Here is a 16,022-nt window from a genome sequence, read left to right on the forward strand (position 1 = left end):
GAAATAATAACAGGGATAATACTTTCAACAAAATTAAATTCATATAAATAAAGTCACTTAATTAAAATTAAATACAATAATTCATATTGTCTAATCATAATGAAGCATGGACTTATTAACAAATAAGAGGCGTAAATTCACATTTCAACATTTCTATTTAGTCCATTTGTTTAGTAGAGCCATCTATTATGTATATTAAATGTTTACTGTATATAGTCTTCTTCGTATGATACATAAACTGGTGCTGCCATCTGCACATCACCTTGCAAACTATAAGGTGAATAATTAGCAACAATTTATGAATTATCACGTGTTTATATGACTAGATAAATTTATTTTGCTCATAAGCAAATATAGGAGTCATATTGTTGAATTATTTAGGGATTCCATTATTTAGAACAATCCCACAATAATTATCATATAGCAACATTAACATATATGAATGTCAAACGTCGATGACATTAGCCACCAATGTTACCAGGCAAAGGTTTTCTCCACATATTTTAACGTGTACAATAGCTGTTTACTATTGAGTATTTTAAAAAAAAGTTTTTTTGGGTATTTCTAGCCACCAGGCTATTGTTCTTAAAAATATATATGAAGGTAAAAATATATATTTACAAGAAAATAATTATAACCAGAAAAAAGCTTGTTTTTATATACAAATATGTTAAATACTATTTTACTTTATTTCGTTTAATATATAAAAAAACATGTTTGTGTCAAACACGGTTTACTTAATTTGATTTGGTTTCATTTTCTTTTCCTTATTTCTCAGAAAAAATAATTATTAGTTTTATACTTATTACAATGTTTTATAAGGGAAAATTATTAAATAGCTTGCAACACGGATTGTCACATATAAATTTGTAATCAAATTTTTAGTCTGTGACGGGCTGTGTATGTGAATTGTGACGGTCGTGTATTTAGTGTCTTCGAAGACCGCATTTAATATGAATACAATTCGCGCACTGTAATCGATTTGTTTTCGTCGAAATCGCGCTGAGTGACATGCTCAATAATAAATAAACTTAGTATTTTATAAGGAACACCGAAAACACCTACCAAGATGGCAAAGTACGTATGATGTATTTAATTTCATTAGATCGATCATTACCAACGGATGGACTTTCGAACAATTTCTGCTCCATTGAAGCTTGACTTCACCCCGTGAAATCCTAAATTACTGAAATTTACTCGTACATTTTAAAACAGTACTATAAAAAAATCGGATATCAATAACATTCCTCTTTAGTTTTTACGCAAATATTACGTTTATGTTACAGTTTTCACCAGTATAAGTAATTTCCACAGATATAATTAAATAAAACATAAGATTATTTATAATTAACGTTTACATTAACAGTGAACTCGTATTAAATTTATGACTAAGATAACAGTTCACAGACTTTCCTTTTTACATATTTACATACTAGATATGACCAGTTGTGATTATGTAGAGAAAACACAATTCATATTAATCTGATAATGACATTTACACTAATAATTTTTAAAAAATAATATGATTAAGTATAATGTCATTATTATTTAAAGGTGCATAATTTCATATTATAATGTAAACTTGTGACTTTTTTTATGAATGTTGTTGATAATCTCACACAATTTCAATAAGAAACATGTCATTTCCTTAATGTAATTAATAATGAAAGTACACAAATTGAATCGCAACCAGGGTTCATAAAAATCATAAGGGATGTACCTGATGATGTATATTTTTTAAGTTTTTGTTTGATGTTATTTATACAATTATTAATACCAAAGTATTGTTAGACTATTGTGAAATTAATATGTAACTTAAGTTATCTCTATAAGATGTATCATCTTTAAGAAAATAAGATAAAATAGTCCTATTATGATATTGAGCTATTGAATTTACATATTGCTAAAAATATTTGTTTATATTAAATTTAATATTCAGCAACCTACTTCACATTAAAAAACTGAATACTAAGTTTTAAAAAAAGAAGAATTTGCATAAAATGTTTAAAATACATTATATTACATATTCCGTCAACATTTATGCATGCAATACATATTAGAATGATGAAAGAAATGTCAAAAAATCACATGTGCTAACAGATGTTCGGAGATAAATATATAGTAGATTAACTTTTATTAGTAACACATCTGTAGTAATGAGTGCTGGATTTAAGTCTTGTTCTAAGCTATCAAAAAACAGCAGTTCTAACATTGTCAAAATTCTATAAAAACTGCCAAGAACCCACATTAATAAATTAAATTGATTACATATTAAGAACATAATTGTGTTGCCTTTGTCTTTATTGGTTTTTCTGTTTGTAGGGAAATGATGATAGTGTTTGTGTACGACACACAGTGCTGCATGGCTGAGGAAGATGACCCCGCTGAAGCTGTTCTGTATTTCCATCCTGGCTGGGTGTCAGACACTCAGCGCTTAGCCCTCGCTGGACAGGTTTGTCAATTGCCTATTACGAAATGAATGGATTATAGAAAACAATGTTTTCTGGTTTATTTCGAAACTGATAGTATAAAAGTGGCTATTCTTTCAATAAAAAGTGTACAAATTGCTTATCGCGTATTACAATCTAATGCTAAATTATAAACTAATAAAAAACAAACTAAAGAATTATGATTTTAATATGATAATGATGTCTTTCTGACCGATTTTGGTCACAAGGACCTATCGCAACGTAGACTAGGCAGCGGTGCGTATTTTATAATGTGTAATTAGCATGTTCTAACCCGCATTGTAACAGTGTGGTGGAATATGTTACAAATCTTCTCTTCAATGGAAGGGGAGGATTTAGCTCAGCAGTGGGTTGATTTACAGGCTGTTGTTGATTGTTTGTTGAAAAATTAGCATGTTCATATTCCGATGGGACGGTACTCCGTCACCAACGAATTAACAATGGTATATCTAATATCTGTAATTTCTGAGACACGAGAGTATAAATTCTTTAATTTTGTAGACTGCGAGCTGCTACAAATATTTTTTCGGATGAAAAATCCAATAACTCAATGCAGTCATAAATAGACAAACGTGATAAACAAGAATAATTTATTCCTAAATGGCTAAAACATTAAGAATTACCACAACGCATATTTAGAGACCGGTTTGACTATAATGTCTACAGTTTCGGAATCAAAATATGCAAACGACGACATTTTACGGAATAAAATGAATTCCGACGTCCTACCGAAACAACACTCGAGACGGAATTCTTGTTGATTTGTATTTTAATTTATTTAATGTTTCATACAACTTTATTTTAAAAACATAAGATGGGTATGTTTATGTATCCATTACTGTAATCTTTTTTTTTTGTTTGTATGTTTGACACGAAAAATGGTTTTATTTTTTCGTTTATAAATTGATTTTAATCCAAGTTTCCGATTTCGTAAAGTCAATAAATCCTTCTTAGGGCAAGATATCCGTTTCTATAATAAGATTCCACAGACATTTTTAACTTTGCCGTTTCATAAATTTAAATCATACTTTGTAAAAAATACATTGGTAGTGTCATAAAATAATATGTCTTACATATTATTCTATATAAGATTATATAGACGGTAAAAAAGTGTGGAATTAATACTTATTGACTACCAGGCAGAATATATTACATGCATATACAATTCTAATTCATGAAAAAGAGTAATTATTGAGTTTCTTGCCGGTTCTTCTCACTAGAATCTACTTTCCGAAACGGTGGTAGCCTCATAAAAGCCTACTACAATGAAGTATATTTTGATTTTGTTTAAAATGATAGTGATGCGTTTCGACAAGCTGACATTATTTAAAAATGATTTGGTCTTTAGAATATAATTAGGATGTTATTATACTGTTACTAAAACAATCGACGTCCAGACTCGACCTTGGTACAGTCTAGGGATTATTCCACTCACTAAACATAGTGTAATAATTTGTTAAGCACTTGATTAGATAACATTTAAGTACTATCAAAACCTCTATTACTAACTACAACTCAAAGAAATGGTTTGTGTTGTAATGATAATGGCCTTATGAAATACGAATTCTTCAATAAAATACACTAATGATAAATCAAATTAAACTAATAAGCCAACTACACTCAAATCTTCTAATTAAATGATATTTCGAATATCTCCGTATGTATATTGTTTTATTTTTAAACATGTAAATAAATATGTTGGAGTTGTTAATTTTTCAATACAAAATGTGAAAATGTACTTATATCTTAATACAAAATTATACTCAATTATAAATTTGTAAGTAAACTTACAAGAGTATGAATATAATCTTTTCGAATGCAATATACGTATGATTAACGGAATTCTTGAACAAAAAATGCCTAAAAAAATTATAATCTCTTATTTTAAAGTGAAAAGCTACCACTTCACTTTTAAAGTTGGTACGAAGCGAGGTCACCTGCAATATAAAATAAGAGTACATAAACGAAATCGAGGAGATTACTAAATATTTAGGCTTAAATAAAACCGTTTTCGTTTTAAGTTATATTGTATTTATTAACTGTGATCATGATCTACATAAATAATGTGTAAACGTGTAATAGCGGTTTATCGAATCCGTATTCCATACAACGAAAGCGGCAAAACACTTGTAGAACTATGAAACTGTTTCATTATGTATGATGTTGAATTAATTGTGAGAAATGTTTTGATTTTTCATAGGATTTTGGTCCGGAACTATATTTTTTTTTAGACTTATAATAAAAGTGCATCTCCAAACGATTTTTCTTTCATAAACGTTCGGGAGAATGTGTTTTAATATTTCGTCCTCGCGAAAAATAGTTCTGTATACTAGAAAACCTTTAACGACTAAAGACTACTAAAACTACTGAGTATCAGAGGTTATAAAAAAAACGAAAGAATGGTTTCCAGCGTTGTGTGGCTTCCCAAAGCATTTTAAGTACCGTTATTTTTGTTGGAATAAACACCAGTTTCATTTTTATATATTTCTGTGTACCGTTTCTTTAAAATATGATTTAACCTATTCATTATTTCAAATCTTTTATATACTGTACCATGTACCGGCGTGGCATAGAGAAAAATTTAATTATGTAAACAGCGAGGGGTTGCCTCTCGGAAAGTTTTCAGTTCGTATTTGAATACAACCCAAAGCGTGCCTATTCAACGACACGTCGTCTGCATAATACCAACGTTAGAAGTGAATTCAACGCTGTGTAATTTTACTTTTAATTTGATTTGCTTCATGATAAAACCTAGGTCACACACATCAAGGAAACTTTGCCGAAATGTACATTTTTATTCATCTCAAGACTTAATAAATATTCCACAAAAGCACGTAATTTAATATTGTCTGATCATTTGTTTTTCTGTCGACATCAAAACCAAATATTTGCCTCGTGTTAGGTTTCTATAAGTGGAACTTATTCAGAAGCGTAGCGTGCCTTGGCGGGGCCCCGTATAAAAATTTGTTTGGGGGCCCTTAGGAAGGGTAAAGATTTCTCACAAAAAAATGCATAAAATTAATAGAAATATTTATTCATCATAATTATCTGTCTGTAACTTTTTCCAAAATATTTATAAACAATTGAAATTAAATACTTACCCACTCTCCTTGCTTTTTTTTTGGCAAATAAAAATTTTATGAAACTTTGACGAGATGTCCGAAGGTAAAAGTCAGCAGCATTAATTCGAACAATTCCTCGGAACATTCCCAGTGAAAAAAGAATCAAGCAGGTCTGAAAAGGCTTGATAGTCTATAATTCGAGCAAATGGAAGGAGCTGGTAATGGGGAGCATCCGCCCAGAGGTGAGAACAGTAATCCATGTGGGGTCGACTTTGCGTCTTGTACAGGCGATGGGCCGACGTGAAATCCTGTCTTGACTTGCTAAGGACACCGAGATTTTTTGAAGCCAATTTGGCTTTGCCTTCCAGTTGACCGCGGACTGACCGAAACAGGCTTGAATTATCCACGTCAAGTATTCTGATACTAGCTGTGGCGGCTATAGGAAACTTCTGAAATCGTGGAGATACGACAAATGGTAATTTTTTTAGCAGTAAACGCGCAAACTTTCTTCTTTTTGGGGTTGAATGGAAGTTTAGCCGAAGGTCCGTAGCTACTAAGTGAACCGGTGAAGGCAGGGAGCTACTTCCCCGCCATCAGATATGTTAATAGAGTAATAAAGCAATCATATATGGACTAAGATTAGCCGGCCCCAGTCCGAGAATTTGTATAATGAAGACTCGATTTCACACACAAGTTTGTTCCGGTTTTCTCCAGCCGGTGGCCGGTGTCTCATACACCGGCCACCTACGGTGTCTACGGCACTCTCATCTTCATAGCAATGAATGTTACAGTAGTCATTGATATGTAGAAGAATCCGAGTGGGTGATAGACCGCAACCTTGTGGAACATCAGCATTAACGAATTATAAATCAGAGCATTCACCATGTATAACGAATTTAATGCTCCGATCGGCCAAAAAGCTTAATATCCCGGAACCCCGTTGAAATTATGCGCTAATGTCCCCTCCTTGCTCTCAACTGCTTCTGGCCATCTATGAGTAAGGTAATCTAGAAGATCATCGGCTGAACGCCCCCGACGAAAATGAGAACAAGAAGGTGATGGCTATAGGGCTATAATTAATCGGACGGGTCTGGGCAGTTGGCCTTTTTAGGGATCGGATGCACCAAAGGAGTCTTCCAGGAGTTACTCAATAAAACATACAGGGTTATTGCTAATTCGACGTATTTTCGTTAGGAGGTGATAGGGGTGACTATTTGCAATGTTTTAAACTCCCATATGCATCATCCAAAAGTGAACCGTTTTTGAGTTATCATGTTTTTTAGTTTTTTTTCAAAATTTGTCAAAAATGCAACTTCAAATATTTATTTTAAAAAAGTATCATTTAAATCAACTTTTGTCTTCTGATTTATAAAAGAAATTAAACACTGGAAAATTACCAGTATTTAAACAATAATTATCGGTCCAAATTTAAAAATGCGGGCTGGAAAAAGGATTTTTTTGTATTGCTTTTTTCCTCAAAAATACCTTAAAAACAAAAAACTAAAAAAAACATCCAATGAAAATAAAATACTAACTTATTTAACTTGCTTAATAGAAATTAAATATTAAAATAAAATTTAGAAACAAACAGTTCAATAGCTAAGTTATAAGTAAGACATTTTGTAATATAGCCTAAATAAAGTATTAACAAGCGAATTCGAGAAACTCTTTGTAACAAAACACGGTACACACAGCATGTTCTACAGTGAATAATGCAGGATTCTATCCTTTCTATTATCCTCATGAAGAAGTCCCTGAAAGGCGAGTTATATATACGATAATCGCGACTTCTCTTGACTTAGCAAAAAAATTTCGGGGGGGGGGCGGGGTGAACCCCCAAAAACCTCTGCCGACGGCCATGGGTGCATAGCAGTGAATGTTCCCATTTATTTATAGCTGATGATGACTTTAGTTTTTCTAAAGTTTCTTTCTATGGACAATGAGTCTAATGAGAACTTTGCTTAGGCAGCAGAGCCCTCATTAGATATCGCTCGTCACCCGTCGCTCGCGCACAGTGTGTAGAGACCATTACGCGGGAATAAGAGAAATTGTTTTTTTTTTTCTTTGTCATTTGTGAAATAAAAAAAGAAGTTGGGAAGATTTAATAATTTTTGCTTACGCCAGTTGGGGGCCCCGTGGCCCGGGGGCCCCGTATAATTGATACGGCAGATACGGCGGTAGCTACGCCCCTGAACTTATTCCTATATAAACAGATAATTATTTCATACTAAATATAATCCAGTTGTGTATTAGGTATTACCGCTGATGCTTATTAAAATTACTAATTACATAATTGGAAATTAATTTAATGGTTTTTAAACCAGAAAATATGAGAAAGATCTTTCCATTTAAATAAACCTCTAGAATTCGATTGCACAAGTTTTAAATCAAATTCCAATATGTATATTGTAGAATTTTTACGATCAGATTTTGTACGAAACAAACAATGTTATGAGTCAAGTCTTTAAAGGGAGACTTAGAAGAGAAGGGTTAGAGTTTATTCTACCACGTTGCTTTAGTTGTTTGAAATTAGACATATGAAGGTATACTCATGATGATTTCCTTTACTTCCGAACATGAGATTAATAATAAACACAAATGAAGCACGTGAAAATTCAGTAGTGCTTGCTTGGGCTTGAATCCGCAATCATCGGTTAATAAGCCATCTCGGCTTAACAATGTTATAGATTACTAGCTGTGTCCCTGACTTCTTGCACGTTTGAATTTAAATAAGAGTTATTGCTGTAGCTTAAACTACTCCTTATTACATATCTGTACGGAGATTATTCGAACAGACATATAAAAATTGAAGAAATAAAGTTATTTTGGTATATGTACCGTATATGCAATTTGTAAAAAGCAGTTGTTTTAGCGTATGTGTGCATACGCTCCAATTTCACTATACGTATAGATTAACATTCAATAACAATACATGATAAATGTTTGTACAGGTCGTCGGTGCTGCGCACTGCATCAAGTCCCTCTTCTCACAACCGCTGGCCATCACGTTGCAGAGCGGTAAATTTATTATCAGGGAATATGGCAGGTATATTCTGGTAAGTAACATTTAGACATCTATAAAAATTCTCGAACAAGTATATTGTATAAAAAAAAATTGTTTTTTTTTTTCGCTTTCGTAAGTTTATAAAATACAGAATTAGGACAATTAATGCAGACACACGAACACGTCGCGGAATCAAGGGAAATAAATGGAATAAATTTTATCAAGTTTTAAATATATAATCCCGTGTAATTTTACTGTAGAAACTTTTAAAGATTTTTGTGGGGAAGAAACCATTAACTCTGCAGACATGCTCTGCAAATACAATGCTTAAACCTATCCCTACCTGTGTATCACATGAATTCGTGTTTATTGTTTGAATCATTAATTCTGTTTTGTCCAAAAATGTCGTATATTTGGACAAAACAGAATTAATAGTTTTAACTTACTTATTTTATATATATTTGGTTTTTAAAATATTTTTGATTGGCTAAATCGTACGGACGAAAGTGTTTAATTGTTGTACTTCAATATGTACTGGTATTGTGTTTAGGCAATAGGTAGTGATCGAAACATTCCCGACTGGGTGCTGAAGAACCGAGCGAGTCTTCTGACATCTATGATCAAAGTATATCATGGCGACCTTCAAGCTCTAGCAGCCAGTATGGAGGATCAAAAGAGACTGGCTGAGAAACTCTACCAAATCTTTGAGACATATCTACCAGTGCTCCAATTCGGTTGTCATATATTCCAACGAGTGCCAATGCTGAGTCTTCCGAAGGTAAAGAAAACCTAATTATATTAATTTTAATTTACTAAAACATACATTATTTTTAATAGGATTTGTATTATCAACTTGCTTTTTTACACATGATCCTTAGTGAAAGCCTACATGAATAGAGAAAGCCTTACAAATATCTAATTGTTTAGCAGTACAATGACTTTTCCCAAGTATTGCATAATAGTTAAACATGCAAAAACAGATTGTCTGATTATAGGGAAGCAACATCTTTGAAATTATCTTTATCATATTCCATACGGTACTTTGCTATATTCTAGTTTGTTATTTTCAATTTATTCAATAGGCATAATATCAAATATAAACAGACCATTTAAGTGTTTATTTACGTTGATATTCCTTATCGATGTTGATTAAATGAAGATGTACCGAAACATATATTTAATAGCACTGACAATTATTTATTTTTCGATAAAACCACTACAAATCAGCGACATTTTCGAATACAAGTATGAAAACACCGATAAGTTTGTAGGACGTATCGATTGTCACGTAAAATAGGATTAAGGATTACGTTACCAACTTACGGCTATCAACACAACCGGATATATTACACCGACCACAAATCTGAGCTTATGACATTAAAACTTAATTATATATCTCAATACAGTTGATAAAAATCAATAAAAACCATATCTATCTAATGGCCGTCCATTTAAGTTTGTGAGACTTAATTAGCTAGACTTGTTCTGAGATTCACATAAAATGCATATTCTTATATTGATTTCAATATTCAGAAAGCTGTTTATTAAAGGGCAAACGGTCTCATCTTTTAATTAACGCAGCCGATATCAAACGATATTTATGTTTTAAAAGAGGGCTTACTATACATTCTGCAGTGTTAAAGATTTTTTGAGAAAATTTGTAACAACTTTGGTACAAGATACAAATTCTACCGATAAAAAGACACCGATTTTAACTGGATTCTAGGAAATGTTTAGTTGAAAAAGTAAATAATAATGTTAGAGGTCGCGTCGGATTGCCGTCACTTGGATTATTATGAGAGAGGAATAAAGAGTACCCTTGTAATTGCATGAATGCATTAAAGTATATCCTCCATTTGGATAGAAATTATATGATACATATCAGTGGTATTGCGGCCATGGTCATGAAAACCTCAGTCACAAAATAATATATCGTTTGCTCCAGAGTGCCACGTCAATTTATATGGAATCGATGCAAATACTAGAACATTGTCGACGCAGTAAAGGAGTATTAGGAGGTGTCATACTTTACAATAACAAGTAAGATTTCTTTTGAAATAAAACTAAGATCGTCGTTATTAATTACAATACGTATGGTTCGATTTAAAATATTTGAAGTTGTTTTTAAACAAAAGTATTTTTATATTTTCAGAATAATTTCGACACAATTGCCACCAAGTTTGACGTCGTATTTAACTGTTGTAGACCCATACCGAATAAAATCTCCAGCTGAAAGCCTGGAAACACAGATACCTTTGCCATTGGGTGCTCAATTATTAGTTGTCTATGTGGGAAAAAAAACTTACAACAGTCTAAAATCCCAAACTGATAAATTGCAGGAATTTTTCCAAAAGGGAGAAGAAGTTATAGCAAAATATAAAAAGGTAATAAATTTAAAAACGTCTGTCGCTAAATTACTAATATTGTATGAATTTTATATCGATTTAAAAATACATATATTTTAGGCACAAGAAGCAGAACGTGATAAGTCGCGCGACTACCCTACATCGGGTATGAAAAGGGACAAATCATTACTCTTCACTGCCGTTCCCGAAGAAGACCAGTCAATGATATCACCTCCAAACAAGGAAGAAAATACTGGTGTGGAAAGGAAACCTAGTATGCCTGACGTTGTACCTTTCACAAATAAGCCAAGACCACGGCCGAACAAATTGTCCTTAAGTTTTAAAACGCAAAAATCATTAGATGAAGATGCGAAAGAAGACGAAAAAGTATTTACTGGCCAGACCAGTGTCTGTTCAACACCTATGGTCGAATATAAACGCTTGCACGGCAACGTGCTATCCATATGTCAAAATCCCGATAACGAAGATAATTCAAATCTCGAACCAGATGTCCTTAAAAACGGAGATAATTGTACGACCGTCGTTGGCGACGAAAAACGTGATACTAAGGCAGTTTTAGATACGAATTACATCGGCGAACATTTCATCAATAAACCAGAGCCGATACGCAGACTCGCAAGTGTCACAGATCTGCAAGAGACATTTAAGAAGCTCTCCTCGAGAACGTCTTCTAAATTTAAACTAAAAAATTCCAAAGTAGACGATACCTCTAGTCCGTCGCCTGAACACAAGTGTCAAAATACAATGACTATTAACGATCCCCTATTTCCAGTATTTAGGAATGATGGTGTCGCTATATCAGAATCTCTTTTTAACCAATATCTTGAACAGTATTATTCAGGAATCAAACAAAAGTCGAAAGAAGAAAATATGTTCAATTTTAATTTGAAACTGTGTGAACTGGACAAATTTAAAGATTTCGACTCTGAGCTGATGAAATCACCGCAGCGAACGCCTAAAAAAGTTGCCAAAGAGTCAACAAAAACTTTACAATCAGATCAATCAAAACGAAAGTCTCTTTCATTGCCCTTAAAATCGTTATCAGAAAATACAGATCCGCAAACTGGTTCAGATTCCGATGCGATAAATTTGAAGAAGAAATTATCGGGTGTTCAGTTGACGCCTCTTATGGAGAAATTAAGCCATTTAGCATTTTCGGACAAATCCAGTGGATACAGTAGTAGAGTTATGACCCCTTTAGAATTAAGAGAATTTATTACTCCGGCTTTAGAAAAACAAGTAACATTTTCTGGGAGGTAAGATACTAAAAAATATGTAAATAAATTTGCACGAAATCAAGTTGCATAAAATTATATTATTAAACAAGCGATATAATTTTTTTTTTTTTGTATTAGTAGTTGATATTTAGATACAAAACTTTATAGAGACCTTTTTTATATCTTAAGATTTCAAATAGTTGGTTGATTGATTACAAGAATTATATTAATTATACATATTTGCCCTTCAGAACAAAAGAACATCCTCAAGATGATAGTGACGAATCGGATGCAGAATCAGATTGTGACATAGAGTTGTTACCGTCATATAGCGAGAATGCTGTCAAATGCGCTCTTTTTGTAAGCGGCTTACACAATATGGCGTTGTTAGCATTGCTCGATATGGAAGCGGCGAATGATGCTGATACTATCAATTCTTTGGTAAAGTAGTATGACACTAATATGTTATCTCTTATGTTATAACACGTATATAACTTATTTTTTTATTTAAAATTTAAAAAACTCGTATACTAAACAAAGTTCAAAATAAACATGACATGACAGTATTGGTCAATTGTAGAAACTTTTCTTTAAAATATTGCTCTTATTGAGTATTGTCTATTTTTCATCGTCTTCATATATATTGTCTTCGTATATTTCATTTACTTTTACTATAAAATGTCTTACGGTATTATGATTTCGGATAACGCAGGCTTTATCCATAACATGCTGCAGAAAACAGCCCTTTTCTTTTCGCGCAATCTGTACGTACCCTAGGAGCTAAAGAATCATTGGGGCATACAACAACAACAGCCTGTAAATTCCTACTGCTGGGCTAAAGGCCTCCTCTCCCTTTGAGGAGAAGGCTTGGAACATATTCCACCACGCTGTTCCAATGCGGGTTGGTGGAATACACATGTGGCAGAATATCTATGAAATTTGTCACATACAGGTTTCCTGATTCGATGTTTTCCTTCACCGCTGAGCACGAGATGAATTATAAAGACAAATTAAGCACATGAATCAGCGGTACTTGCCTGGGTTTGAACCCGCAATCATCGGTTAAGATGCAAGCGTTCTAACCAATGGGCCATCTCGACTCATTGGGGCATAAATTGAGAAAATGTACTCTTAACACACAAGTATTAGTGGATACTTTGAAGTCATTAATCAGTAATCTGGTTTCTTAAGTTTCGACTGTCATGTTGCTGTTGTATATTTTGTGTTATTTCTAGTCCTTTCTTTAATTATAAACTAGCTTTTGTTCCGGTTTGGCTATATCCAGAACCTGTAATAGCTGCATCGAACTAATCTCAGTCTTTTAAAACTCTATATATAACATAACTGCTCCTACACGGTTGGGCCAAAATCAACATATTTTTGTGATTTTGAATGGTTTTGGTTTAGTTTGGAGAAAAGGGGCGCTGCGTTCAGGAAGCAAATAAAACTTTATAAGATAAACGTTAACGGCTTTTATTTTTATCAAATATCGGTGTATGAAAAAAAATACCCTTTTCTTTGGGTATGAAATAAAGGGTTTCGAATTTTTGTTGTCAGCAGCCTTGTATGCAATCATGAAAACAGCGAAATCAGCAACTAACCTAAACGAGCAATGAGACCGATTCTTCCCGTTAATATAGTGCAAAGTATAATATTCTATACTATTCCATATTTCAGTGGGAGACATCATTGAACGCATTAGGTCCAATCGAACAAAAGTGCATGGAACCGTTGGCAACAGAAACAGACACTTCGGACTACAGCTACCTCGTACTGGACCCCGACTGGGGCACGGTAAAGAAGGGCGGACCCTGGGCCGCGCTCGATATCGCAACCATGGGTTTCATACACAACGAATTTGAGGAACGACCCGATTTAACTGAATTCATTTTACGGTAAAGCTCTCTGAAATTTATTTCGGTCACTAGTATAATTTCGAAATTAAACAATTTTATTTATCTTTCACCAATCTTATCGAGTTATTTTTTCTCACTTCAGGAGCGAAGACAGTGTGGTACTGGGCGCGTCGTGCGGCAAGGCGCAAATATACTACCAGGAGAAGGGCGTGCGCCAGGCGGGCCCGCCCGCGCCGTCCGACGTGCTGGCCACGGCGCCGCTGCGCGCGCGCCGCCGCCTGCACCGCGACCACTCCGCGCTGCTACTCTAGGCACTCGTGGGACCGAACTCGACTGTTGACTCGGGCTACACCTCTCCGTAGGCTTCGTTTCTTAATACAAGAGACGAATTCGTCTATGGGTATATGAATGGTAACGTGTGGAGCGTGATGTACTAAGGATACAATTCGGGGTGAGATATCTTCGTTGAGTGTAGTCGATGAAATAATTCACATTCCATAAAGATAAAATGAGATTCAATTTTTTTTTAATTAATAATTTATAAAATTTATTTATTTTATAAAGGTTTCTATCTGCCGATACACAGCTCGTGTATCGGCAGATAGAAACCTTAAACGTTTTATATATTTGAAAATTTTACGTTGTAATATTTACACATTGCGGAGTGTTTATATTTTTCTAAATTTGTTTTAAAAATTAATCTAAATACATTACTCAAATTAAATAGAAAAAAAAAAATATACGTACGTAACGTTGAAAAAATAATTAGATTTTTTTTTAATTTTGTAGTAAATATCAAGTTTAATAAAATTAAGATGGTTTTGTCAGAGGATCATGAGATTACTAATCATAAGGAGCGCCACAGACCAGAACCGGTTGATTAGATCCGTTTTATCTTACACAAATTCAAATTTGGGTAGGTGACGTCTAATTTGCTAAATTCCGTCAAATAATTACACCTCATAAAAAAATGGGGGATAAACTGGGGGATTCGGTAAGTCGGACCAAAACAATCCGGTCAGATTGCTAAAGTTATTCTATTTAATAGATGTCTGCGCTCAATGCGATAGGCTTATGTTGATAGAGACAGATCATTTGTATAATAGTTTATAAAATATAGTAGCCATTTTCGAATTCATAGAGGGTAGGCAACTTTTGATATTCCGATTGAAGATCTCAAATAAATCCAAGCCAATTTCAAATGTAATTACCAAATAGTTTCTATAATGTTATAAATTAAAGCTTATTGTTCACGGCACTTTTTTTACGGTATGATACAGAATTAGGTTATTATTTCTGTCTAGTATTAAAAACACCGAAAACTAAGCAGACTAAAGACACTTAAATATAGACTGCCATACAACACTAACGATCATTCTCTCGAAATCACGGTTGCCAGTTCCACCAGCGTGCTGCGTTTACGAGACCCAATTATATCGGTATCCGATTCTATGAATAAGCTCATAAGCTATTTCGAGTTGAGATTTTTTCGGATACAAATAATCCGCATACAATTTAATCATTCCTTAATATAATGAATGCGTCGTACCGTAATTCAACCGTGCCGTGAAGATAACGCAACAAGAGGCCAAACAGTTACTGAAACACCGTCAAAATAAAAAACCTATTGAAAATTTTCCTCAGCTATTTAAATATATGGTAGATACATACTTAATTACGGTTCGCATTTGCCAATTTCCTACTTAGTCCGTAGTAAAGTTTACAGGACACGTACATATCTTTGAATCCATCTTTTATTAAAAAAATATAGAAAATTATAAAAGCTAAAATATTGATTTGCTGCTACTCAGTGCAGCTTAATTGCCAAAATTGGTAAGCTTCCTTACATTGCGTTGAATAAAAAGGGATCTTTCATAATTCTTGACTGAATTTGCGTCCGCCCAAAATTATTTTCTGATGAAATAATCAAGCATCCGCGAAAAACGGACAAACCGTTGAAAGAACTCTACCTCAATTACACAAGAAAAAATAAATTTATATTCTAATGTTGTTTCTAATCTAGATTTGAGAAATCTGGGAAAATAAATA

The 16,022-nt window shown here is 33.4% G+C and overlaps 1 protein-coding gene across 1 annotated transcript; it reads left to right on the forward strand.

Annotated features, from left to right (window-relative positions):
• Window positions 1-898: 898 nt before the first annotated feature.
• Window positions 899-14,492, forward strand: LOC124534275. Its single transcript, XM_047110022.1, has 10 exons — window positions 899-1,077; window positions 2,323-2,452; window positions 8,482-8,586; window positions 9,085-9,312; window positions 10,480-10,574; window positions 10,687-10,918; window positions 11,000-12,156; window positions 12,369-12,558; window positions 13,795-14,012; window positions 14,116-14,492. The coding sequence occupies exons 1-10, from the start codon at window positions 1,070-1,072 to the stop codon at window positions 14,282-14,284; spliced, it is 2,532 nt and encodes an 843-aa protein (XP_046965978.1). The 5' UTR covers window positions 899-1,069; the 3' UTR covers window positions 14,285-14,492.
• The last annotated feature ends 1,530 nt before the right edge of the window (window positions 14,493-16,022 follow it).

The sequence above is a fragment of the Vanessa cardui genome, chromosome 12 (assembly GCF_905220365.1).
Source record: "Vanessa cardui chromosome 12, ilVanCard2.1, whole genome shotgun sequence".
NCBI lineage: Eukaryota > Metazoa > Arthropoda > Insecta > Lepidoptera > Nymphalidae > Vanessa > Vanessa cardui.

Coding starts and splice junctions, on each gene's coding strand:
- LOC124534275 (XM_047110022.1), top strand. Junction 2,453..8,481: donor GCTTAGCCCTCGCTGGACAG/GTTTGTCAATTG, acceptor ATGTTTGTACAG/GTCGTCGGTGCTGCGCACTG. Junction 12,559..13,794: donor CTGATACTATCAATTCTTTG/GTAAAGTAGTAT, acceptor TCCATATTTCAG/TGGGAGACATCATTGAACGC.